At 47.5% G+C, this 26,081-nt stretch overlaps 2 protein-coding genes across 6 annotated transcripts in view; one reads left to right on the top strand and one right to left on the bottom strand.

Annotated features, from left to right (window-relative positions):
* The first annotated feature begins 369 nt into the window (after positions 1 to 369).
* On the top strand, positions 370 to 13,686 carry CEL (carboxyl ester lipase). The gene is made up of 11 exons (XM_033138009.1): positions 370 to 483; positions 893 to 1,043; positions 3,047 to 3,169; positions 4,627 to 4,824; positions 5,563 to 5,693; positions 6,514 to 6,621; positions 7,287 to 7,404; positions 8,600 to 8,786; positions 9,438 to 9,641; positions 12,027 to 12,224; positions 13,400 to 13,686. The coding sequence occupies exons 1-11, from the start codon at positions 424 to 426 to the stop codon at positions 13,593 to 13,595; spliced, it is 1,674 nt and encodes a 557-aa protein (XP_032993900.1). The 5' UTR covers positions 370 to 423; the 3' UTR covers positions 13,596 to 13,686.
* Positions 13,687 to 16,791: 3,105 nt separating this feature from the next.
* RALGDS (ral guanine nucleotide dissociation stimulator) overlaps positions 16,792 to 26,081 on the bottom strand; it is a 92,838-nt gene continuing 83,548 nt past the window's right edge. For 4 of the 5 annotated variants that reach the window (XM_033137089.1, XM_033137085.1, XM_033137087.1 and 1 more), the window contains exons 10-19: positions 25,447 to 25,524; positions 24,503 to 24,589; positions 23,334 to 23,366; positions 22,700 to 22,821; positions 21,659 to 21,754; positions 20,035 to 20,239; positions 19,632 to 19,718; positions 19,269 to 19,514; positions 18,588 to 18,702; positions 16,792 to 18,297 (exon numbers count right to left, since the gene is read on the bottom strand). In XM_033137089.1, coding sequence (XP_032992980.1) covers positions 18,122 to 18,297; positions 18,588 to 18,702; positions 19,269 to 19,514; positions 19,632 to 19,718; positions 20,035 to 20,239; positions 21,659 to 21,754; positions 22,700 to 22,821; positions 23,334 to 23,366; positions 24,503 to 24,589; positions 25,447 to 25,524 — 1,245 coding nt within the window. In that variant the 3' untranslated portion in view covers positions 16,792 to 18,121. The remainder of the gene's footprint in view (positions 18,298 to 18,587; positions 18,703 to 19,268; positions 19,515 to 19,631; positions 19,719 to 20,034; positions 20,240 to 21,658; positions 21,755 to 22,699; positions 22,822 to 23,333; positions 23,367 to 24,502; positions 24,590 to 25,446; positions 25,525 to 26,081) is intronic. The other variant, XM_033137086.1, reaches the window with a different exon arrangement.

The raw sequence follows: 26,081 nt of genomic DNA, 5'->3' as shown, positions 1-26,081 counted from the left end.
CGAACTTTTGGAATGGTTCTAAATGTTTGTGCTTTAAAGGGTATGCTGAAGCTAGAATTCCCTCAATTACCTCTGCTTCCAGTTGAATCCTTCTGAGAAACATAAATGTGGGGATTGATCCTCATTTTTCATCTGTGCTCACCTCTTCATTTATAACTCACAGCAAGGGTTGGATGTGAGAGAAGTGCCAGCTGTTGAATGGATGGGGACAGAACTCAGCCTGTGTCAAGGCAACTCTCAAGGTTACCCCCCTCCCAGTCGCCCCACATTTACCTTGGAAGTTTACACCAAACTATTTGGCAGCCCCATGGAACCTTCCATGACGATAGTGCCGCTCCCTTGTCCCACGTAGAGATAAGTTGAGTCAGGTTTGGGGTATAAAGGGATCTACCTGTACTGAAGAAGTCCCATTTGGAGCACACCATGGGTCGCTGGGAAGTAATATGCCTTGCCCTCTGCCTGGGCTCAGTGGGGGCAGCAAAGGTAAGCATGGGCATCAAAGTATTTGATTAAGAGACCACCCACCAAGCTGCTGCTAATCAAGAATCAAGATCCAAAGAACCATTCTCTTAAATCCATGGGATCAGAGGGGCTTAATTTTTTTTTTTAAGTGTTCTTACAGAGTTATACAAGTGGGTCCTACAACAAAATGTTGCGACATGGAGCATTCTCGGAGACTCCCAATGATTCCATTCCATTCTCCCCCACTTTATGTTTTCTGTTTCTCCCTACTATGCTCAGTCCTCATTTGTCTATCTTAGAGGGTTTCCACTGCCTAAGTGTCCATTTCCTCCTGCCGGCCCCAACTAAACGTGTGTGTGTGTGTTGGTTTGGCTATATAAGTAATGAATGGCACATGAAACTCAAATACATTTCCTTTTTGTTGGTTTAGCTGGGCATTGTGAACACGGAAGGAGGTTTTGTGGAAGGCGTCAATAAAAAGTTGAGCCTTTTCGGGGATTATGTGGACATCTTCAAAGGAATCCCTTTTGCTGCGCCTACCAAGACTCTTGAAGACCCTCAGCCTCACCCGGGCTGGCCAGGTAAAGGGGGAGCGGGGGTATGTCTGCACTTTGTTTTTTAACATATATTTTTTAATGTATTTTGTTTTTTACAATGTCTGCACTTTTAACTACTAACAATGCCCCTATGAACATTCCAAATGCTGAAAATGGTTTCTACATCATCATACCAGGAATCCTCACAAGAACCATGTAAGGTGCCCCGTGTTGTTACTTCCATAATTATATTGGGGTGGGGCTAAGACTTTGAAAACAGCAACTGGAGCTGGCATACAGAAGTTCACCTGTTCAATCTCCTGTGACATATACAGGTATGGCTGGGAGAGACTCCCTGCCTGAAACCCTGGAGGGTTGCTGCCAGTTGGTGTAGACAGTACTGAGCAAGATGAACCAATGGCTTGAAGCGATGCAAGGAAGATTCCATTGTTCCTAAACCCATTTTTACACTGAGCTTAACCCTATGGCCTAGCTGGAGTGACTCCCCTATGAGGAAAGGGATTAGATCTTGATAAAAGGTGCAGTGTAGGAGGACTCGGGTCATCGATTTGACCTCTATAAAATAATTCAAAACAGACAAAAATGTGTGCTTCACTCTTTTTGCCACATTCAGGACCCGAGTTAATTTTTCAAATGAGGCGATTTGACAAACATGGCCGTCCCATTTCTCCAGAGAGACCTGCCCTGTCGTCTTCCAAGCTTAAGTTGTCGCTACCCAAAGTTGCTGCTAAAAGGTTTTGAGATCTCATTTGGCCCTGGAAACAGATTTGGATCTGTTAATTGACTTTTAGGTCAGAGGATAAACAATATAATTGCAACTTGTGTTGGTTTCAAGGGTTCTGTCCATGCACAAAAATCACATGTTCCCAAACCTTTGGAGCCACCCTGCAGCTAGCAAGGGGGGCGGGCGGGCGAAAGAGAACTTTGTGGCCTCCTGGAGCCGGTGCACTGAGCAGGCATTTCTCACAAGCAAGGCAGAGAGCTTAAAGCCTCTTTTTGTGCTGAGTCTGCTTGGGTTATTTAGCTTAAAAAAGAGCTTGTTAAGCTCTCTGCTTTGCTTGCGGGGAGGTGGTCAAGACCCATTAGTTGCACCGACTCTGGAGCCCTTGCATGAGATTTTGCGGGAACTTGGATGGACCTACAAGATCTCATGAAAGCCTCCCAGAGCTAGGCACTGGGCAGGCCTTGCCCCCACGAGTGAAGAGGAGAAATTGCAAATTCTTTTTGCACCAGGTAATCACAAGATCCTTCCTTGGATTTAATTTGTGCCATTTCAACGAGCCCGCCTTGAAATCATGCGAGTTAGATGTGTGTAGGATGCTGTCATGGGACGCAGGTGGTCTAAACCACTGAGCCTCTTGGGCTTGCTGATCCGAAGGTCGGCGGTTCAAATCCCTGTGATGGGTTGAGCTCCCGTTGTTCGGTCCCTGCTCCTGCCAACTTAGCAGTTCGAAAGCACATCAAAGTGCAAGTAGATAAATAGGTACCGCTCCGGCGGGAAGGTAAACGGCGTTTCCGTGCGCTGCTCTGGTTTGCCAGAAGCGGCTTAGTCATGCTGGCCACATGACCCAGAAGCTGTACGCCAGCTCCCTTGGCCGGTAACGCGAGATGAGTGCCGCAACCCCAGAGTCGTCCGCAACTGGACCTAACGGTCAGGGGTCCCTTTACCTTTACCTTTATGATGCTGTCATACTGAACTCTCCTAGAAAGGCTGCACTTCTTTGGCATTCCTGCCATGCATGTTGTTAAGTTCTTATGACTTAAGAGCAACCACATCAACAGGCTGCTCAAAGTGATAATTGCCAGGGTGTCAAACACTCCTGAGTGCATGCCCTTTGGCTCTACCTCTCCCTGCGTTAATCCCCCACTTTTTCTTTGATATTTCTTTTGCTGTATTGTGATTTTGCGGGGGTTGTGTGTGTGTGTGTAGCTCAACCAGAACTATTTGAAAATATAAAGCAAAACAAGGCTCCCTCTGGATGCCAAGCTGACAGTCCTGTATGTGTGTTCATCAATTTTTCTCTCAGGCACCCTGCAGGCCAAGGAGTATAAGAATCGTTGCATGCAGTCCACACTCACCCAGACAGATGTGCGTGGCACCGAAGATTGTCTTTATCTCAACATCTGGGTCCCCCAAGGGAAAAAAGAAGGTCAGTGTCCTTCAAAAAGGATATCGTAGAGTTGGAAAAGGTTCAGAAAAGAGCAGCCAGAATGATCAAACGACTCCCCTGTGAGGAAAAGGTTGTAGCATTTGGGGCTTTTAAGTTTAGAGCAGTGTTTCCCAAACTTGGCCCTCTAGCTGTTTCTGGACTACAGCACACATCATCCCTAGCTAGCAAGACCAGTGGTCAGGGATGATGGGAATTGTAGCCTAAAAGCAGCTGGAGACCCAAGTTTGGGAAACACTGATTTAGAGGAAAGGTGAGTGAGAAGCGGCACAATAGATGTTTATAAAATTACATCTAGCACGGAGGAAGTGGACAATTCCCCCCCCCCCCAATCATCTCTTGTAACACTAGAATTCGTGGGCATCCAATGAAGCTGAATGTTGGAAGATTCAGGGCAGAGAAAAGTCTTTATTCACACAGCACATAGTTAAACTATGGAACTCACTCCCACAGGAGGTAGTGATGGCCACCAACCTAGATGGCTTTCGAGGAGGATTAGACAAATGCAAAGAGGAGAAGGCTGTTCATGGCTACTAGCCGTGGTGGCTATGCTCTCTTTCTATGGTTGGAAGCAGCAATGCTTCTGAATACCAGTTTCTGGAAACCACAGGAGAGGAGGGTGCTCTTGGGCTCAGGTCCTGCTTGCTGGGTTCCCACTTGCTGGTTGGCCACTGTGTGAACAGGATGCTGGACTAGGTGGGCCACTGGTCTGATCCAGCAGGGCTCTTCCAATGGGCTTTGGCTGATAGCTGAGGCAAGCATGGGGTCTTGTGCAGACGTTTTCCCCACTGTGCAGTGGCATGTGTTAATTTGTGGGAGGGTGAGCTATTGTTTTTGACTTTCATTGCACTGGGTGACAACAACAGCTTGCATGAGAGCTGGTGGGAGTTGGGGTCATGTGATTTCTTGCCGCGCCAAAATCAGTATATCATTCCTCACTCTCTGCTTATCCAGAGGAGGAGTGGCATCTTTGGGAATCCTCATAAAGGCATTGTATCTTTTAAACTGCGGTGGGAGGGGGACCTCAGCCTTCTAGCCCCCCCCCCGCCCCCGGCCATGGGGAAACTCTGCAGTTACAGCCCTCACCAACCCTGCCTTGCACCCTCTGATAATGCCTCTTGATTTCCTGGTTAGGGAACAGAAAACAGTGTGTGAGCGTGTGCAGAAACTAGTCCTGCCATACAAAAGGTAAAATTTACATTGGTTGCTTTGTCCACTTTTGCCTTTGGCCCCGCCCACCACTGGCATGTGGCTCCCAGGAGGTTACCCAGAAAACAATGTGGCCCTTGGGCTAAAAAAAACAACAACACTCCTGCACTCCTGCTTTAAATGTTGTGCCCCCATCAGTAACCAATGGATATTTAGGCAGAGATCTTTGAGTTTTGGCTTCCTGCTGGCTCACGCCTCTGCTTCTTCATCCCTTCCCCTTTCTGCTTCAGTCTCTACCAACTTGCCGGTGATGGTCTGGATTTATGGGGGAGCCTTTCTTTGGGGTGGCGGCCAGGGACCCAACTTCCTGAGCAACTACCTCTACGACGGGGAGGAGATTGCTACCCGCGGAAAGGTCATTGTGGTGACACTCAACTACCGTCTTGGACCCCTGGGTTTCCTCAGCACAGGAGATGCTAGTCTTCCAGGTAAGACCTTTCTTTGGGGGGGGGGATATTTCTCCCCACCCCCCTGCAGCTGCAGTCATTTTGCATAAGTTAAAAGTTTGTTTTGCTGTTTCCCTCCAACCTTTGCATTTGGGGTTGGGAACCTGTGACTCTTCGTATGCTGTTGTACTGCAGCTCCATCATTCCTCTAAAGTAAACGCTGGCCATGCTGGCTGAGGCTGATGGGAGTTGGAGTCCAACAACATCTGGAGTGCCATCCCTGATCTAAGAAGAGGGATTCTTTAATAATGGAATGCCTTTTTCAGAGGCATTCTTCCATGTCTTGCATGCAGCAGGTAATGTTCCTCCTTAATTCAGGGAAGGGGGATCTGTAGCCTTCCAGATGTGGAATACAGCTCCCATCATCCCTGACTGGTGGCCTTGCTGGTTGAGGCTGATGGCAGTTGGAGCCCAAAAACATCTGGAGGGCTGCTAGTTCCCCATCCCTGATCTACACCTACCGGTACATGTGTATATGTACCTGACAACTGAGAATCACACACAATACATCTAATCTACAAAATCTTATGGTGTATTTTAATGCTAAAGGATATTTGAGCTGCTTTTCCTGGTCTGGCCTCACAGTGGTCTGGCTCAGAAAAGCCCAGCTGAGTATTTATTTAACTGAAAAATTTATGTCCCACTTCTCTGCTTGACAACAGGCCTGCAGGCTTACTCCCAGGGGTGTATCTGTGTATGACTCCAGCTCTTTTCTTTCAGGTAACTATGGCCTCAAAGACCAGCACATGGCCATTGCCTGGGTCAAGAGAAACATAAAGAACTTTGGAGGGGACCCTGACAACATCACAATCTTTGGAGAGTCTGCTGGGGCCGTCAGTGTCTCCTTACAGGTGTGGGGCTCTTGACTGGTTCAGGAGTTGAGTCACAATGTGTGTTTTGTTATTGTGGTGGAAGAGCTACTGGAAGAATGAGTGGCAGTCAGGGAGTGGGATGGAGTGCTGGGAGGAGCAAGGGACGGGTGGGGAGGGTCTGTTGGGAAGCGGCAGTTTGGGGAAGGGCTGTAGTAGCTCAGCGGTATAGAACATCCCTTTATTCAGAACTTTGAGGACTAGATTCCTATTATATTTTTTAGGAGAAAGGGCCCAAGCTCAGTGGTGTGGAGCACATACTTTGCATTCAGAATGCCCCAGGTTCAACAACTTTGCCAAAACAAGCTCAACAGCTTTTGTGTCCGGATTTTCACTTTTTGAAATATGGCAACTCTAGACGGCGGCTTCCTATTTTCCTAAATAAAATAAGGACTAGAAACTTGATTCTCCTCCCCAAAGGGAAACCGAAATTTTCTGAATGCTGACCTCTTACCAAGTACCACCTTCTGAGCTTTATTTTTTGTGTTGGATATCAAGTCCTTCTGCCGAGCAGACCAGTTGTCTGACTCGGGATAAAGCAGCTTCCTATGATCTCCTATGACCAGGGGTAGGCAACCTAAGGCCTGTGGGCTGGATGCGGCCCAATTGCCTTCTCAATCCGGCCCGCGGATGGTCCAGGAATCAGCGGGTTTTTACATGAGTAGAATGTGTGCATTTATTTAAAATGCATCTCTGGGTTATTATAGTCCGGCCCACCACATGGTCTGAGGGACGGTGGAGCAGCCCACGGCTGAAAAAGGTTGCTGACCACTGCCTATGACTGTCTTCTCCTGCACTGTAGATGCTGTCGCCCTACAACAAAGGATTGATCAAGCGGGCTATCAGCCAGAGTGGAGTCGGCCTCTGCTCTTGGGCCATTCAGAGGAACCCCCTCTACTGGGCTACAAAGGTAATGCAGAGTCAAACTGGAGAATTTTCTTTCTTTTTTCAAAATGTTTTTTTTAAAAAAAAAATCCGGAGTAACACAAGAACCGCATCCACGTAACACGACAATAACAAAACAAGAAAATATGATGCATTGAATCCTGAAGAATTATAGATAAAATGGAGCACTTTTTATGAGAACTGATAAAAAGCAGAGACAAGTGTACAAAACAACTATGCCAGGGGAACAAAAATCCTTGGGGATCATATCTCCCCATAATGGGCATTGTGAACCTGGAGGGAGATGTTCACTCTCCTAACATAAGATGAACTCAATGAAAAGGTACCAGGTAACTGAAAAATAATCTTTAGATGTAACACATATGGCCTGCTTGTTGTGCTTTTCTCAGACAGTGCCCGATTCCATGCTTTACTTCCCCAGGCTTGGATGGTGAAAGGGGACCGATGCCACCAGTGTTGTGCTATCTTCAGTTGGGCAGGAGTCACTAATAGAACAGTTAAACCTTTGCACAGCACTTTTTGCATGTTGTGTGGAAGAATTATGGATTTTGAAGGGATAGGCTGTGTTCTTTGGCTAGCGAGGTATATGGTTTTCAGGAAATGCCCACTGGGAAGTGGTCTCGTTCGAACATGAACTCACCTGAATTTCTCCTCTGACTCTTCCTGCAGGTAGCTCAGAAAGTCGGCTGCCCAACAGACAACACCACAACCCTAGCGAACTGCCTCCGGGTCACCGACCCCAAAGCCCTGACACTTGCTTACCACCTAGAGGTGCTTAACCTGCGCTGTAAGTTGGACTTCAAGCGGTGAGGTGGGACTGGGGAGTGTCTCTGTAAACTGTGAGGAGCAACAGTCTCTCCAGAGACTCCAGAATGCCAAACAGAAGTGTCTTTTTAAAATTAATGCTATGTATTTATTTATTTTGCAAAATCTTTATATATCGCAAAACTTTTAAACAGTTTATGAAAAGAATAAATATATGAAATTACCCTTAAAAAATAAAAACCTGTTAAAAGCAACAATTAAAAGCCTCCAGCAAATAATTAAAACCAATGATAAGCTAAAAACCAGATTAAGACACATTCCAACACGCTACATTTCTGTGGATAGGTTTGTCAAAGCAAAAATGTTTTTGGCAGGGGCTGTAAAGGGTACAGCGAAGGCACCAGCCTGTTGTCAATGGGCAGGGAGTTCCATAGTGTGGGCTTTTTTCATGTTTTAAGATCGGTTTTTGACAAATATGGAATGAACGTTATGTGGCGCTTGTAACAAGGCCAGTTGTGCACCACACACACACACACACGCACACACACACACACACACATGCACAGATAGCGCATAGGATTTGAAAAGTGGAAAGGATCTGGGAGATCACCTAGCATGCTCAGCATAGGAATTACTATTAAATAATAAAAGGAAGAAGGTGAGCGCTACAGGCAGAGTATTAATTCCCATCCCATAGTGTAAGATTTGCTCTTACAACAAGGCTCCTTGGAGGAATTCACAGTGGCCAACCTAGATGCCATTTCTAGGAAGCCCCACAAGCAGGAACTGAGCGTAACAGCTCTCTCCCAACTCGTGATTCCCTGCAACGGGTATTCTGATAGTTATATGCAGTTAACTTAACATTTAACTTGTGCACATTTAGCTTCATGTGCTAGGCATTATTTATTTATTTTTAATTAACAGGTGGTGGAAAGTGAGGTGGGGGTCCAGGAGAAATAACTTTGGCAATCCCACCCACCATTAAACCCAATGTATTTTGACTCTGTTTTGACTTCAGGCATGATCCCTTGATTGTAACCCCAGTCACCTATATATCATGTTCTATTTATCACCATAGCCTATATACCATGAGGACTAGAAATTTGCGGTTCAGTAGCTTCACTGTAGTAATAGCATATGGCATCCCTCCTGCAGGATGCAGGATGTCCCTTTCCTATCCTAAACAGTCCAATTTGTTCTCTCCTCCCCTCCTGCAGATCCTCTTGTCCATTACCTTGCCTTCTCCCCAGTGGTTGATGGAGATTTCCTCCCAGATAACCCAGAAAATCTCTTTGCCAATGCCGCTGACATTGACTACATCGCAGGGGTGAACAACATGGATGGGCACTTCTTTGCTTCCATTGACATGCCTGCTCTCAACCGCCCGCTAGTGAAGATCACAGCGTAAGGGGTGGGGTGGGGGAGCAAAACCTGATTATATGTGGGTGGAGGAGAGGACAGCCTTGTCCTGTGGCATAAGACAGAGATGGGGAACACCTTTACTCCTAATTTCCTAATTTACATCACTGAATGCAAAAAAATGGGGTGGGGTGGGGGGTTCATATCCAGTATGCAGGTAAAACTACTGATACACACATGTTTTAGAAACCACAAATTGGTGATTTTGACCAAAAAGAGTGAATCAACTTGTTGCTGAACCCTTTAATTCTGAAAACAGCAACCTATTGGACAGGTTTTATGTTGGAATTGATCCAGCATTAGCAAAAAGGGAGAACTTTTGGATGGGCACACAAACACCACATGGCCTCAACCTGGAGGATTGTGCCAACCATTGCTCAGCTTCAGCAAATGAAGCCCCCCTGAGCAGTCCACCCTCAAAACTCTAGGACTGCCACCTTGGATGCTGCTCTCAACTGTTTTGAGAACAGCTGATGAAGGTGGAAGCTCAAACATTTTGCTATAAGAAATTTGAAAAATTCTGTTTTGCTAGTCGCTGTAATTAATAGATAAAAGTTAAGGGTTTAACTGCATCCTACCAGGATCCAGAACAAACTTGCCTGATGTGCTGTTTGATGCTTTTGTTCCACTCTGCAGGGATGACATGTACCGTGTGGCCCAGGGCCTGACTGTGGAGAAGGGGGTGGAAGGAGCCAATGAAACCTTCTCCCTCTACACCCAGGTGTGGACTGACCACACAAACCAGGAAGTCATGAAAAAATCTGTAATAGACCTGGAGACAGACTACATATTTCTGGTGCCTACCCAGCAGACACTTAGTCTCCATTATCAAAATGCCAAGTGAGTGTCTCTATAGAGGGTGGAATGAGGTGGTAGCTAGGGTTTCAGAGACTTGCTGGTCAGTCAGTATCTCTGCTTACAGTGGTACCTTGGTTTATGAACTTAATCCGTTCCAGAAGTCCGTTCTTAAACCAAGGCATGCTTTGCCATAGCAACGGGGCACTCAGTTTACAAATGGAACACCCTCAACAGGAAGTGAAACATGTTCTTATTCCAAGGCAAAGTTCACAAACCAAAACACCTACTTCCGGGTTTGCAGCGTTCTTAATCCAAGTTGTTCATAAACTAAGCTGTTCTTAAACCAAGGTGGCACTGTATTTCCATCCTGTGTCCTCCTGTGCCTTTTTAGGGGGGGGGGGTTCTTCTGCACTTGCAAGGAATCGATCCTTTAGTGTGGCAGCACCTACTCGCTGGAACTCCCTGCCTATTGATATTAGGCAGACCCATTCGCAGTATGGTTTTCAATGCCTGCTCAAAACTTTTGTTTAGGCAGACGTGTAATTTTAATACATATATTTGTTCTTACAATGGTGGATTTTTACCTATATCTGGATAACATTTTCTTATGTCACCTTGTTTTTTTTAGCTCAGTTGGTTAGAGCATGGTGCTGATAACACCAAGCTTGCAGGTTCGATCCCTGTGTGGCACAGCTGCATATTCCTGCATTGCAGGGAGTTGGACTAGATGGTCCTCAAGGCCCCTTCCAACTCTACAATTCTGTGATCAGTATTAATTAATTAATTATATTTATTTGTTGCTTTTCCTCCCACTAAAGTGCCTCAAACCAACTTACACTGTAAAAACAAAAGTTTTGTTTTCTGAAGAATATTCTACATTGCTTTATGTAAACTGCTTTTTTTCTGGGTAGTATAACAACTTCAGTTTTCTGAAAAGCAGACTTCCTCTTCATTCCACGGAAAGGGTATTAATATCAGCAAATGAAACCCTCCACCCCCGTCGTACAGCCTTGATACTGAGGTCCACCTCCAAGAGTCTTCTGCGAAAAGTGAAGTGACAGGGGACCGGGTGGATGGCCTTATCAGCAATGGCGCCCATCCCATGGAACACTCTCCCGGCAGATGTCAAAGAGTTAAAACAGCTGTATAACTTTTCATAGACATATGAAGGCAGCCCCGTTTCAGGAAGCTTTTTTTCTCCTTTCACTCTGTGTTTTTGTTGGAAGCCGCCCAGAGTGGCTGGGGCAACTCAGTGAGATGGTTGCAGCATAAGAAATAAATTAGTAACATTAGTTTTTCCAAGGCCCAGTTATTATTAGCTTGTGGTAAGGCAGAGATGACCTTTTCCTCTGGTGGCACTAGTGTTAAGAACCACTGTCCCTGCTGATGTACAAGAGGCACCATCTGCACTGGTGTTCTGCTGTCTCTTAAAGATGTGCCTCTGCATTCCCCTTAATTTCTTGACCCCAAGTCTCCTGTTTTAATTGCTATGCTGTTTAAACCTGTTAACCACGTGTTGGTATTTTAATGTTTTTAACGGGGATATTTTATTGTGTATTTTAATTTTGATGTCCATTAAGCAATATGAATATTAAGGGTGTCAGTCCTCCTAATGAGTAGACCCATTTTAATTGACGGATATAAGTTAGTCCAGTACGTTTCCGAGCACAATTCAAAGTGTTGGTGCTGACCTTTAAAGCCCTAAGCGGCCTCGGTCCTGTATACCTGAAGGAGCGTCTCCACCCCTATCATTCAGCCCGGACACTGAGATCCAACGCCGAGGGCCTTCTGTCGGTTCCCTCACTGCGAGAAGCAAAGCTACAGGGAACCAGGCAGAGGGCCTTCTCGGTAGTGGCGCCCGCCCTGTGGAACGCCCTCCCATCACAGGTCAAGGAGATAAACAACTACCTGACATTCAGAAAATACCTGAAGGCAGCACTTTTTAGGGAAGTTTTTAATGTGTGATATTTTTGTATCTGATTTTTGTTGGAAGCTGCCCAGAGTGGCTGGGGAAATCCAGCCAGATGGGCGGGGTACAAATAATAAATATTATTATTATTATTATTATTATTATTATTATTATTAGTCATGGATATTAATTTCAGTGTGTTAATCCTGAGCAGAATTAACATTGGCTACGAAACCGAAGAAGATTGTGTTGGATACTAGTCCTACTTGGAGGAGACCCACTTAAAGTAATGGGCAGGGCTTATTATTTATATTATATTTATTTATATCCTGCCTTTTATCCAGACTCGAGGCAGCTTACACAAATTAAAACAAGACAAATAAAATATAGAAAGCTAAAATAATATAAAATATGCCCAGTAAGAATGTTGGGAGAGGAGTTTGAGTCCTAGTGAATTTTGCTGTTTCTTTCCTTACTCATCATGTCTTTCTCTCTCTCTCTCTACCCCCTCATTTTAGGAGTGCCAAGACTTACAGCTACCTGTTCTCCCAGGATTCGCGAATGCCTGTCTACCCCAGCTGGGTTGGTGCAGACCATGCTGATGACCTTCAGTATGTCTTTGGGAAACCTTTTGCCACTCCTTTGGGCTACAAAGCTCAGCACAGAAAAGTTTCTAAGGCTATGATAGCTTACTGGACAAACTTTGCCAGAACAGGGTAAGGCCTGCTTGACTTTGTTGCCAATGTCCTTCTCTCAAACCCCTAAACACGAGATGTAGTCCTGTCCAGCTTTTAAAAACCCTATTATTCCTCCCCGCTGTGAACCACCTGAAAATTGCTGAGGTCAGACCACTCTGTGCAACTGACCTCATTGCTGAACCGTTTCTAACTTCAACCCAGATCTCTCCTCCTGTAACAAGCCCATTTAAACTGGTTCTATCCTCAGGTGGCAGAAAGAAGAACAGTCTTTGCCCTCTTTTGTATGACAGCCCTTCAGGTATTTGAAAAGTTGTGGCTCTCCCTGGGTTGTTTCAGCATGCTTCTGAAACACCAGTTGCAGCAGAGCGCAAGTGTGTTGCTGTTGCACTCAAGTTCTGCAGGGGGGCTTCTCATGCGGGCATCTGGTTGATTGGTGTGAGAACAGGGTGCTGGACTAGTTGGGCCCCCTGATCCAACTGCAGGGCTTTTCTTACAGGGGTATGTTGCAACAGTGGAACCTCCAGGCCTGAGTCTTCCTCTCAATACCAGACGATGGGGGGCAACTGGAAAGTGCTGTTGTGCTCAAGGGCTGCTTGTAGGCTTCCCATTGAGACACCTGCAATGGCTACAGTGAAAGCAGGATGCTGGGCCCTTTTTGCTCTGATCCAGCAGTCAGGCTCTTGGGTTCTTAGTGGTATCACGTCCCATGTCTCCTTTTCTCCAGGCTGAACAGACCTAGTCCCTTCAGCCTTCTCTGCATAAGGACCACTTCCCATACTTCTGACGCCATCTGACGCCTTGGTCCCCGTTTGTCTGAATCAAGAATAGTCAATATGGTGCCTTCAAGATACAGCTCCCATCCTCCCTCGCCACTGGCCAACCATGGTCATGGCTGATGGAAGTTGTAGTTCAACAACTACACCATGTTGGCCGCCTCAGTTCTAAATTTGGAACACAGGAAGCTGCCTTATAACATTATCATACTTTGGGGCCATTTAGTTCAGTATTGTCTATATACTATCAGCAGAGATGCCATTGAGGTTTGAACCAGGAACCTTCTGCATGCAAGGCTCTACCCCTGAGTTACAGCCCTCCCTGCCTTGTCTTATGAGGTGCTTAGCAACTTAAGCTGGTACTGTGCCAGTCACAAACCTTCCACTGAGTGCGCGTTTGCATTCTTCACCCTTTCCTAGTGACCCCAACAAAGGGGAATTGGATGTCCCCATTGGGTGGGTGCCTTATGATATTCAGCACGGCTACTACCTGGAGATCAACAAGGACATCAACTACGAGTCAGCGAAGCAAGGCCTGAGAGCTCCTTTTGTGAATTTCTGGAGTGTCGCCTACAGGAGCCTGCCAGACGCAGTCATCACCTTGGACGAGAAGTAGAAACTACTTGGGAACTAGACACATCCACTTGTCCAAGAACCCAAAACCAACCAACCCAGATTCTGAAATAAATCTTAACTCTTTGCAGAGATTGAGAGTTTATTTGTTCTTTGCCCTTATTCATAGACCATTCATAGGCCATCCAACCTCTGCTTACAAACTTCCAAGGACTGTGTCTCACCTTTAGAATTCTGGCCATGACTCCAGCTCCAGTAGATCCTCTTGCTCTCTGCTTGTAAATGATTGCCTGCTTGGCTCCAAATGAGTCGCCCCACTGAAGGCAAAACACACACCAGTCGCATAATTGGGAGGGAGGAGATTCATGGAGCAGAGTAGCAGCCCCTCTGAAGGGAAGTAAATTGGCTACATCTCTGATATCTGAGGGACAGAATGTGCCAATCACTCTGTGTGTTCTTCCAAGGACCATTGTATGGCCACACAAATCCAACACTTTCACCCTGAGAGAGGAGTTGTCAGCTGGGTTCCTAGACTTAGGCCCAGTGATCTACAGTGTTTTTTTCGGGGACACACACACACAGGGGCATGCATACCCATAAGCATTTTGTGAATCTAAGTTTGGCCTCATTGAGGGGCAGTATTTCAGTAGGAGTAGGACAATGAGAGTACCCCTAAACATTTTTAAAGGAAAAAAAAAGCACTGATTATTTATAACCCTACAATAACATTCCAGTAGGAAACTACTGGTATTTAAAAAGTAAGTTTTCTTTATTTCATATTTCTTACTGTTGTTTTAACTTCAGAACAGTCTTGAAATTAAATACACACACACACACACACACACACACACCGTATTTTCCGGCGTATAAGACGACTGGGCATATAAGACGACCCCCAACTTTCCCAGTTAAAATATAGAGTTTGAGATATACTCGACCGCAGATTCTCCACCCAGCGCATAAGACGACCCCCGACTTTTGAGAAGATTTTCCTGGATTAAAAAGTAGTCTTATACGCCAGAATATACTGTGTGTGTGTGTGTGTGTGGCCCAAAAGTTTCAATTTCTATGCGGTGTAAGAGAAAGCAGCAGTTCCTTTTCTCGTTCTCCTGCTAATCAGTTTCACTGGATGAGCCCACCTGAATTAGTGTTACCAGAGGGGAGGAAATTAACACCCTTCTAACTACCCCATGCAGTTCTCTATTAAATGAAGTGGTGCTTCCAGGTGAGAATTTATTGTGGGCTCAGTGTAGTTCATGCCATCCTCATCTGAACACCATCCTGGTGGTTATTTTTCTATGCCCAAGTTAAGTGTGGGGAGATACAGGGACAGCATTCTGTAGAGGACGTTTCGGAAAACTCACGAGAGCACCAGTGAATGAACTTGCATGGCAGGGAACCACCCGAACCCCCGTTCTTAAAGCCTCTCCTGCTTTTCCAGTTCAATAGCATCCTTTTGGGTGGGGGGGATAATTGTTCGCTCACAGCACAAAGAAGCTGGGAACAACTTGGTCCTTTGCCTCAAAATCAGCATTTTTTATTGAAAAAAGCTAATTGCATTGCTGTATACAATCACACCAGGTAGTGTGCTACTTCAAGGAAATTGGTACAAAATATACCTCATGTACAGTCACCAACATGGACCACACACTCACGTACGTACACACACACACACACACACACACACCCTAGCAGCTGTGGACTCTTGTTGTCACACTCCAATGAAAAGTAGGGAGAAGCAGCAGCTGTTAAGGGGGGGGGAAGCTTCAGGAAGAAGTGTTTGTGCAGTAAGGAAGAATTAGGGTGGGTGGGGGGAGTTTCTGAAAAAGGTACATGTATAAAAAGGATTTAGCAGAAGCCTGGCAGGGAAGCAGTGTTACAACTCCAGGCCTGAGGCATATATTTTTTTGTGTGTGTGCACAAAGATTTTGTGGATGAACATAGCCAGGAAACCTGGTGCAGGTCTAGGAAAAGGTTCTGCACTGGCTGATCCACAGAGAGAGTCTTTGACAATGGCTGGCAACAAACGCCACAGATCCCCGTCCTCCCAGCCGGCAGCAAAAGGGGATGGAGACAAAAAGGAAGCTGTTCTGTTGCTTAAAGCCACCAGGAGCGAAAACGCAAGGAAGCCACTGTTCTACAAAACGGATGGGGGAGTATGTTCCAGCGTTTGTCTAAACAAGAAGAAATAAAACCTTATTTACAGGATCAACACCAGAAGCAGATTGGACAGTAAATGTGGGGGAAAGATAAGACAGCCCACTGCTGCCCTCAAGGAGACTATTACAGTATTTGCTCCCTTCATAGGCAGAGCAGAGCTGATTGCCTTTCAGATAATGCTGTTTTGGTGTGTGTAGGGGGTGTGTGTGTTTAAAAAGAATCCCAAAAACCCTGGGCTTACAAAAACAGGTCTGGCAACTGGAGAATTAACAGCCCTCTTTTCTATGAGATCCTGAGCAAGAAAGCAGATGACATCTGAGGATTTGGTTAAGAGAAGCTCTCATAAGGCTAAGCCAAGGTGCCTTCTAGCTGATGCTGGACTCCCAATCTTTGTGGCAGGACTCCCATCAACACCTGGGTGGCACCACCTTAAGACAGGCCAGCTCTAGAACCAGAAATTGCAAAGACAAAGATGTTGCAGATTCTCAATTACTTACACCTCATTCACTCCCATGTTTCCAGCTATGCTCACTGTGGTTCTTTTCAAAACAAACAAGTTTCCCATTAGTCGCTTGTACAAAGTGTATCACCAAGGCTGCTCCAATGGAAGTCCTGAGGTGTTGAGGACTCTAGCTTAGTCGCTTTTATGATTAGGAGTTTGTTGTGGCACAGACAGAAGCAAGCTCACACAGAGAGCAAAGGAGGCAGCAGAATTTTTGGGCTTGGAGAGGATCTGCATGGCCTCTTCTTAGTGTTTAGTGAAAAGCTCATGGTAATATTTTAGTGGCAAAGATAAAATCAGAAGCCATTTCCCCTTGCCACGTGGGGGAGGGGGCAAAGGTGGGTTGGGGGACACCTGCAGATAGCATAGGCAGTAGTCAGGAAAGATGCGAGTTAAGAGTCCAGCAACTTTGGGGGTGGGGAAGGCAAAGGTTCACTCTCCTTGTGCTAAAGCACTTTGGCTCCACCCAAGAAACCCTGTCTGAAACATCCTGCAAGTTTCAACAAAGGGGTATGTGGCATATTCCCCCATTCATACACTCAAAATGTCTCACACAATTCAAAAACATAAAACTGACCACGCTAACGGATATTTAAACAGTGTTAGTAAAATGTACAAATCCAACCAGTCTATTTACACAAGCAATAAATATTGGGAGTGGGGTGGGGTGGGGTGGAACATTAGTAAATTCATTTTGAGATTCTCTTTACAAAAAAAAAAAAATCCGATCACATCAGACAATAGTCCACAGACCCTACTTCACTGTCAAAGGTTCTTAGTCCATTAAAACACACACAAGAAAAAAACTGGAGTGGCACTTTCCAAGAGGGAGAAGGGGGGGGGCAGTTTCATTGCAACCCTTTAGAGCAAATCACTCAGCCCTCCTCCCACCCCTTCCTTCTCTCTACCCAAGGTCCTTATTTACAGTGTGTTTTGTACAGAAACCCAACTTCCTTCAACTCCTGCCTCTGTTGGCCAGCGGAGGCGTTTTGTCATAGAAACACGCTTGCCATTTTTGATCTTTGGTGGAGGCTCTTAATAGAAAGGGGGTGGGGGGAAGGAGTTTGGAAAAGTTCAAAAAAGTCTTGAGTGGGTTGACCCTATTCTGGCACAGGATCCACCTTCGCTGGTGGCCTTAAATCCACACGAGGAATCCACAGGGCCGGACTCCACGTGGACAGGCAGCGGTGGGGGAAAGTTTCAGACTCCCGTTGACGACAAAAAAAGTGCATTTCTGGACCAATTCCAGGCAGTGAGTTCGCTTGACCAGGACAACCAAGAAGGAACTGTATCCAGGAGCATGGAAGATGAAGACAGTCATTGTCCCACACATGGGCTCGCTCCAATCCCCTGAACACTCCCAGTCCCCAGCCTCTGCTCGGGTGCTTCTTAGCAGAGAACGGAGAAAGCAGACCCCCTTAGCAGCACCACGCTGATTGATCGGTGTAAGGCAGGCTACGGCTTCAGGCAGCCACATAAGCTTGGCTTGCACCATGGAAAGGTCTTGTTTTTTTTTTAATGGAAAATAAAAATCTCCTCCTCGTTGTTGTTGTTTTAAAAATAAGACGAGATGCAGACCTGATTTAAAGGCAAGGGCCAGCTGCTGCCAACACACACACACACACACGCACAGAGAGAGAGAAAACACGAAGAGTAACGTGCAGGAGCGGTGTTGCTGCTAAGGGATCCCGCTTCCAATTTCCAGGGTTTCGGCTGGGGCATCTCCTTGGCAAGATGGAGAAAAGGGTCAAGGCTGCCAGGGTGGGGAGATCAATCACATCATCTCTCACACACCTGCCCCCAACCCCATGGCATTTAAGACAGACTGGTAGCCAAGAGTGGAACAGCACTGAGTTGGTGAGGGGGCAAAGCCCGTGGGTGGGGCAGGTGACCCTCTGCCCCAGGGGTTAGAAAATGCCTTTGGCAATTTTGAGGCCTTTCTGCTTCATCCGTGGCAGCGTGGAGCTCGATCCGTGCTTGATCTTGACGGCCTTGGAGAAGCCTCTCTTCTTGAGCACAAAGTCGTAGTTGGCAGCAGAGTTCATGGCATAGAAGACATTGGCGTTGTCCGGGATTTTCAGTTCTGGGGGGATAAAGAGGGGAGTGGGGAGTGAGAGGAGGAGTCAGGTTCAAGGACTGGGCTTTTAAGGAGATGCTATGGAGAGGGGAACATCTCCAATTTCCACCAGCCCCAGCCAGCATGCCCAATGGTTAGCATGGCCAACCAGGTACCCAAATTGGAAGCCGTGAGCAGGACTCTTAACTCCAATGGCACTTCTCCCGACTTGCGATTCCCAGCATCTGGCATTCAGAGGCACACTGCCTCTGACAGTGGAGGGAAAATATAGCCGCTAAGTAACCACGGCACCTCACCTCTCTCTTCTGAGATGATCTGAATGAGCTCATAGTCCTCCGGCCGGTCCCCATCCAGATTGTGTTTGGCCATGGCTTTACGGATCACAACCGGGGTCTTGTCCTGGCTGGTCACCTGGAAAATATTAATGTAAAAACAAAAACCCACATTTAGGCAAGCACCTAATCTTGAATGCAGAAGGCCCCAGGTTCACTTGTCCTTGGCACCTCCAGGAAGGGCTTGGAGGTAACCTTCCTTGAAACTATGGAAAGCTACTGCCTGTCAGTGTTGACAGTACTGAGCTAAATGGGCCCATGGTCTGACTCAGTATAAGGCAGCTTCCTACGTTCAACAGGTGCATCTAGAGTTCAGTGGGCAGAGGATCTGCTTTGCATGCAGAAGGTCCCAGTTTAATCCCTGGCATCCCCTGGTAGGTTTAAGATAGGACTCCCTGCCTGAAATCCTGGAGAGCCTCTGCCGGTCAGTGTAGGAAGTACAAAGGCAGATGAGTCAATGGTCTGACTTGGTCTAAAGCAGCTTCCTAAGGACTAGCACAGAACATTTGGTGAACGGATATCCTAGGCTGGCTCTTTACATTTGCACCCAAAAGTCTTCCCGAAAAAACGCTCCAGATCTCGAAGTGCACCCAACTACCCACCTCACAGAAAAACAAAGACCCCTCCTTGTCAAAAGACCCTCACCAGAATGCTCTTGTACATGTTCCCATTCTCCACGGCCAAGCTGACCCGGATGATGCAACAGTCGTCAATTTGCTGGTTATAGAGGGGCAAGGAGAGAGAGGAGTAGCTGGAGATGCCTGAGACAGAGCGCTTGTGGGTGCGGGAGGCCGTCACCGGCGTGGAGGAGACCGAGGAGGAGGAGGCGCTGCTCGAACTTGAGCCGATTCCCGAGGTGTCCAGGGAGGAAAGCGAGGTGGATTCCCAGAACTATGGAGGGAGGAGAGAAAGAGGGGAGAGAATTAAAGGGCTTTATTTAAGCCTCCTGCAACAGAGCGGGTGTTTCCTTTTCTGCCTCCCCAGGTATTTCTTATTGAGAAAAATCACCTTTCTACTACAGGCAGTGCTCAGGGGCACCCCCTCCTGGCCAGAAGCGGAGTTGAACGTCTGGGAGTCCAGGACGGGAAGGTAACACTAATGGGGCGGGATAAATTGCATTTCAGAAACACGCGGCGCCTCGCAAGACACAGGCCCCTCCCACCTCGAGCATAGGAGGGGGAGGGGCTCATATCAGCTCCGCCCACCCACCCCAAGCTCCACCCACTGCCAACAGCCTCTGAAGCCTGCTCCCTACAGGCGTTTGCCTTGGGACAAGGATTTCCAGGCCTGCCCGTTCCAAAACCTGCCCCCCGCCCCCAAAGTGAAAGTCGGCCTCTCCCCTGACAACAGGGTGCACCTGCCACCTGCCCCCCTGGGCGCAAGCAGGGCCTAGTGGGACGCTGTCTTGTACCTTCTTCTCTTGACCCTCGGGAGAGTCGGGGATGAAGCTGATGTTGATCTCCTCCACGTCGGAGCTGCTGGAGCCGGCCGACGTGACACTGACGGAGTCCGCCATGTCCGCACTGCACAGGTAGGGACCGCACTTCAGCTGGTCAAAGGACTTGGAGTGGGAGCTGCCACTGGCACAGGAGGATTCAGTGCTGGGGGCCTGCCGGCTGGGAAGGACAAGGAAAGCAAATAAGCACCTTTCAGGAAGGGGCCCAGGTGGCTCAAGGGTAGGCAGAAGGCCCTAGGTTCACTCCCCAGTGACATCTACGCTTCCTGCCTCGAACCCCGGAGAGCTGCTGCCGGTGAGTGTAGATAGCATTGTGCGAGATAGGAACATTCTAAGCTAGGCCAGTGGTCTATTAAAATGAGGCCTCAGTTCAGAACCATGAGGACTAGGATCTTACATTGTTTTTAAAGGAAGAGCTCTAGCATGCAGAACTTTGCAAGCATAAAATTGCATGCTCAACCACCAGCATCTCCAGATAGACATGGGAGAGACTGCTGCCAGTCAGTGTAGATAATATTGGCTAGAGCCATGGTGATGTAGTGGTTGGAGTGTTGGACAAGGACCTGGGAGACCAAGGTTTATATTCCCCCTTCAGAAGGTCCCAGGTTCAACTCCTACTGGCCTTGGGCTTAAAATAAAACAAGTGTACTCAAGCCAGTAGGATGTTAATTAAAAATGCATTAACTAGCCTTGGGTCCCCAGGTGTGGTTGGACTGCAACTCCCATCATCCATGACCAAGCTGGCTGGGGATGATGGGCGTTGTAGTCCAACAATGCCTGACAACCCACTGTTACAAGACACCCCTCTAAGCTAGCCTATTCCTCATAGGATCTGGTGGGGGATGCTGGCCCATCCCCAAAGCTGGAGTAAAAATTCAACTCCAGTCTAGTTGGCTTCTGGAAGGGGCCAAGGTGCGTTCTTGGCTTGTGCCTCATGCAGCAAGGGAGGGAGGGAGGGAGGGAGGGAGGGAGGGAGGGAGGGAGGGAGGGAGGGAGGGAGAGAGAGAGAGAGAGAGAGAGAGAGAGAGAGAGAGAGAGAGAGAGAGACTTCTGCCAGCCTCAGTATATAGGCAGCTTCTTCCTGTCTCCTCAGGTTCTTGATGACGCCTCCTCATTCCACCTGGATGCAGCCACTGCAGCAGCTGTACACTCCATTGGCTCTGGTGTGAGATGCCAGCCTCACTGGGCACCTCCTGCCCCTGAACTGTGCCGGCGGGTCATTATAGGAATGTCTATGCCTGAGTTTAGATTTTTATTTTCCTCTTCCCTCCTTGTCCCTTTTTCCTTATGTGTTATGTAGGGTTGCTTTTTTTTCTTGCTTTTTTTTAGATTGTAAACCTGTGGGCAGGGACTGTCTTGTTTTCATTGTATTATAAGCTGCTCCGGGAACCATTTTGGCAGAAGAGCAGGGTATGAAGTGTTCTAAATAAATACATAAATAATAAACAATTTCTGCTGCCAGGGTGTCTCTCAAAGCTGCTCTCTAGCCCCAACTTGTTTTAAGCTGACTCTTAAAATGACGACTCAGAGATGCCTCTGGAGCAACACTGCACTTTGGGATCGATCTACAAGGACTCACTCGCTCCAGCGCTTGATGATCCCTGTGTTTTTCTTCGCCTTCAGAGTGTTACTGGCTGACTCCGACAGGGGCTCAATCTCACAGGAGAGGCCGTAGCTGGAAGGAATGGGGGGAGGGAAGGACATTGGTTGGTGTTTGCATCAGCTCTGAGCTTCTTGCCTCAAGAGCTGTTCTCTTCACCCTCCTGCAGGATGGGGAAGACATCAGGCCCAGGGGTTCCAAAGTGGCCCTCCGGGCTTCTCTGTCTGGTACCCCATACTCTCTTCTTGGGCATTGTCCTCCCATTCACAGGCCATACCCTTTCACCAGCCCTGCTCTGCGCTGGCCTGGAGTGTGTCCTTGGAAAGGGGGCAGTGGCTCTTGCCTGCCCACATGGAGAGATGTGGGGATGGGCATAGCCTACAGTATAAAGAAAATGAGAGTGGTACCTGTTGCTCCACTCACTTTTACCTCTGGCCTTGCCCACCACTGACCTGCTATCCCTGGGAGGTTGATAATGATCATATGCAACACTTGACTGGAAAAGGTTCCTCACCCCTACCCTACTTGATACGTAATCAGGTGTTTTTTTAAAGGACAAGTTTCTGGTCCTCAAGAGGAACAGTGACGAAGCTGTAATTGGAGCCTCTTATCGAAAGCACCCCAACTAAGCAGGATGTAAGAAGAGACTGGCTGCTGGATCAGGCCAAACAGTGGCCTCAATGTGAAGCCCCAGTACAGGACCTGAGTACAATGGCCACTCTCCCCACTTGTGATTCGCAGTAACTAGTATTACCTCTGACAGTGGAGGTAGGGTACAAGAGCCCTGCTGGATCAGGCCAATGGCCTATCATCTAGTCCGACATCCCATTCTCACAGTGGCCAACCAGATGCCCCAATGGGAAGCCTGCAAGCAGGACCTAAGCACAAGAACCCTCTCCCCACCTGTGAACTTTAGTGTTTAGCAAAGGTACTTGCTTGGACTGGGCTGGGGAAGCACACTGGGGGTGGCCCCACATGATTTAATAATATTTGAGATGAGGGGGGAAGGAGAGGGCTCACCTCTCTGCCTCACTGAGCCGCTCAATGCTATGGAACCAGACCACAAAGCGATCTTCCTGCGTGAAGTTGTAGTTATTGCAGGCTGACTGGAGCAGTTTGATCTGTGCAATGACCTCAAATTCCTGCAGGTGGAGAGTGGGGGGGGGGGGAAAGTAGGGTTAAGCTTGGCTCGCCATACACTTCCTTGCGAGCCCAGAAATATCATTGTAAGGGGTCCTATGGCACCCTTCCCTGACCTACAGCCTTCCAGAGTTTCTGGACTACAATTCCTATCAGCCCTGGCTGATAAGTCACAAAGCGTATAAAAAGTATTAATGAAACAGGGCAGTGTGCTGTCGTTTAGGGTGCCTGCCAGCCACTTTCCCATCACACTCCATTCCATCCCCCAGCCAGCCATGCCCTCCTCCCAGTATAACCCATTCCATCACCCCACCCACCTCCAATTTCTGGTTCCGCAGAGAGCAAGCAGTTCTATGGCCATAGAGAATGCTCAATGCTTGGAAGCCTCATTTTGGCATGCGGGTTTTATTCTCTCCCTTGTTTACGGCTGCTGCGCTTTTTTGAGAATTTAAAGCCACCTATAAAATGTTTGCTATTCATCATAAAGTTGGTTAAAAACAACAACAGTTCTCACCTTCCTCCTTTTCTCAAAGTTGATAAGGCCAGCCTGAAATAAAAGAAAAGCAGATCGTTAAAAACCAGCGACTGCCCCCACTGTCCCCAGCTGCCCACTGGTTCAATTTCTGAGTACCCAAAATGTGGGAAAGCTTTAAGAATAGGTAAGTATGCAGCAAATATTAACAGATTCAAGGACCTAATCAGAAAACTGTACTTTCCTGCAACCATCACTGAATTGTTGCTTTTTAAGAAGGGAGAGTGGAGTGCGTTCTAAGCATGATGTGATTCATAAAAAAGGATTGTGAAATTGACCTGGAAATGCCAAGGATTGAACCAGAACCTTCTGCATGCAAAGCAGATGCCTTATCAATGAGCCACAAGCCTTTGCTGTACTATGTTTAACAGGGGGGAGGAACCTATGGCCCTCCAAATGTTGCTGGAGTCCCATCAGGCCCAGGCAGCATTGTGTAATGGTCAGAGATGATGGAGTAAACCACAAGACTCATATCTCAATGGCACTTGCATTTCAGATTTCCAACTGTATGCCCCTCATGAGCAGGGACCGTTCTTGTTTTGGCGATGCTGTTTAGGCTTGCAGTTGAAATGGTTTTCCAATAGCAAAAAAAAAAAAAAAAGCATTAAGGCACCCCTTTAAAAGCTGTAAGGTAATGGTAAAGGTACCCCTGACCATTAGGTCCAGTTGCGGACGACTCTGGGGTTGCGGCGCTCATCCTGCTCTATAGGCCAAGGGACCCAGCGTCTGCTGCGAACCAGAGCAGCGCACGGAAACGCCGTTTACCTTCCCACCGGAGCGGTACCTATTTATCTACTTGCACTTTGATGTACTTTCGAACTGCTAGATGGGCAGGAGCTGGGACCGAACAACGGGAGCTCACCCCGTCGCAGGGATTCGAACAGTCGCCCTTCTGATCAGCCCTAGGCTCTGTAGTTTACTTTAGACCACAGCGCCACCCCCGTTTGTTGCTGTAGGAAGCAACAAATGTCCACCAGGGGGCAGTGTGACTACAGGTAAAAAGATCTGCTCATGTGAATGTCTTAGGGAGACCTTATAAGGTTCCATTATGAAAACATTATGCAGTGGTGTGCCATTTCAGGAAATGTGGCAAAGGAAAGGTTAGTTTGCTTGAAAGAGGGAGCAGAGGGGGAAGGCTTGGTGATACTTACATCCACGTAGTCCTTCATGGCTGTGTCCAGCATCACTAAGTCAGTGAGAAAGGTGCCCAGGTAAGGGATGGTGCCTTGCATCACGCCCTGTAACAGGAGCCGAGGGGTTAAGATCACTGAGAGAGCCACCATGTCCAGAGAGGCCCAGCATGGGAGTTGGTTAAAAAATGAGAGGTAGGGAAGCTTTTGACTTCAACTCCCTGTGTTTCTGGGTCATTGGCCATGCTTGTAAGGGCTGATGGGAAGTGTAGTTCAGCCACGTCTGGAGGGCCAAAGCTTCCACCGCTTGTAATAAACAGGATTTCCACCACCACACATCAGGACCAAAGGTTCCACAGAATATGGAGTGCACCAAGGTCCCCGGGCTTGATCTAGGAAGAGGTATTCCCTCCACTCTCATTTTAGGGGGCAGCCTTCCATCTCTTGCTAGCAGAAAGGAATGCTGCAACTTAGATCAGCAGGCCTATAGCCCTCCAGACATTGCTGGACTACAACTCCCATCATCCCTGATTACTGGCCAGTGCTAGCAGCAACGGCTGATGGGAGTTAAGAGTCCTGGAGCGCAAAAGAGGTTGCTTACCCCTGGGCTTAGAAGGATCAAGTGAGAAGGTGAAATGAAAAACCTCTTTCTCTAACCAAGAATCTGAAAGTCTGCTGCTAGCTCCAAATAGCACAGACTGATGAATCTGGCTTGGTATTTCTTTTTTGCATTTATATCCCACCTTTCCTCCAAGGAGCTCAAGGTGGCATACATAGTTCTCTTCCTGTTCTACCCACACAACAACCCTGTGAGGTGGGTTAGGCTGGCCTGAGGCTACGCAGTGAGCTTCCCAGTGAGGATTTGAATCCTGACCTCCCAAGTCCTAGTCTGGCACCCTAACCACTGCACCACACAGCCTCTCTGGTAGAAAGCGGTGTCCTATAAAACACCATATTCGACTCACCATCTCCCGCTGCTGCTGCTGCCGTTTCTGAGCCCTCTTTGGGTTAATCTCTAGGGTGGCGAACTTGGAGGTCCCCTCCTGCATTGCCAAGGAAAGAGAGACAGGGAACTATTAATATGAAAGTCTGGGTGTACAGCTTTCTTTTGAGATAACTGCAGTAATCATCAATAAACCAGAGTGGCAGGAGGGCCAAAGCTCAGTCCCTGGTGGCATCTCCAGGTAGGCTTGGAAAAGAAGATGCCCCCCTGCCTGAAATCCCAGAGAACTGCTGCCAGTCAGTGTAGACAATAGTGAGGAAGATGGACTGAGCATCTGACTCTGTATAATGAGGATCTGACTCAGGAGAAGACAGCTTCTTATTTATTTCAACCTCTTATTTATTTCAACTTCAGAATCACGATGACTAGAATCTTAGTTGTTCAGTTTTAGGAGAAGGGCCACAGCTCAGTGCTATAGCATATGCTGTGGGTGCATAAGGTCCTAGGTTCAATCCCCAATGGTATCTCCAAGTAGGGCTAGTGCAGCCCAATGCACAGCCAAGGGCCACGGGTGGACCTCAAAACCTTTTCTGGAAGCCCTTGGCAACATTTAACACCCCCCCCCCCCAAAAAAAAAACTTGCACTGCCTTCCCAAA

The sequence above is a fragment of the Lacerta agilis genome, chromosome Z, assembly GCF_009819535.1.
Source record: "Lacerta agilis isolate rLacAgi1 chromosome Z, rLacAgi1.pri, whole genome shotgun sequence".
Classification (NCBI taxonomy): domain Eukaryota; kingdom Metazoa; phylum Chordata; class Lepidosauria; order Squamata; family Lacertidae; genus Lacerta; species Lacerta agilis.
Note: the sequence above shows the minus strand (reverse complement) of the source record. Positions and strands in the feature narration are given on the sequence as shown.

Coding starts and splice junctions, on each gene's coding strand:
- CEL (XM_033138009.1), top strand. CDS start 424: ATGGGTCGCTGGGAAGTAATATGCCTTGCCCTCTGCCTGGGCTCAGTG. Junction 1,044..3,046: donor GCCTCACCCGGGCTGGCCAG/GTAAAGGGGGAG, acceptor TTTTTCTCTCAG/GCACCCTGCAGGCCAAGGAG. Junction 4,825..5,562: donor AGGAGATGCTAGTCTTCCAG/GTAAGACCTTTC, acceptor CTTTTCTTTCAG/GTAACTATGGCCTCAAAGAC.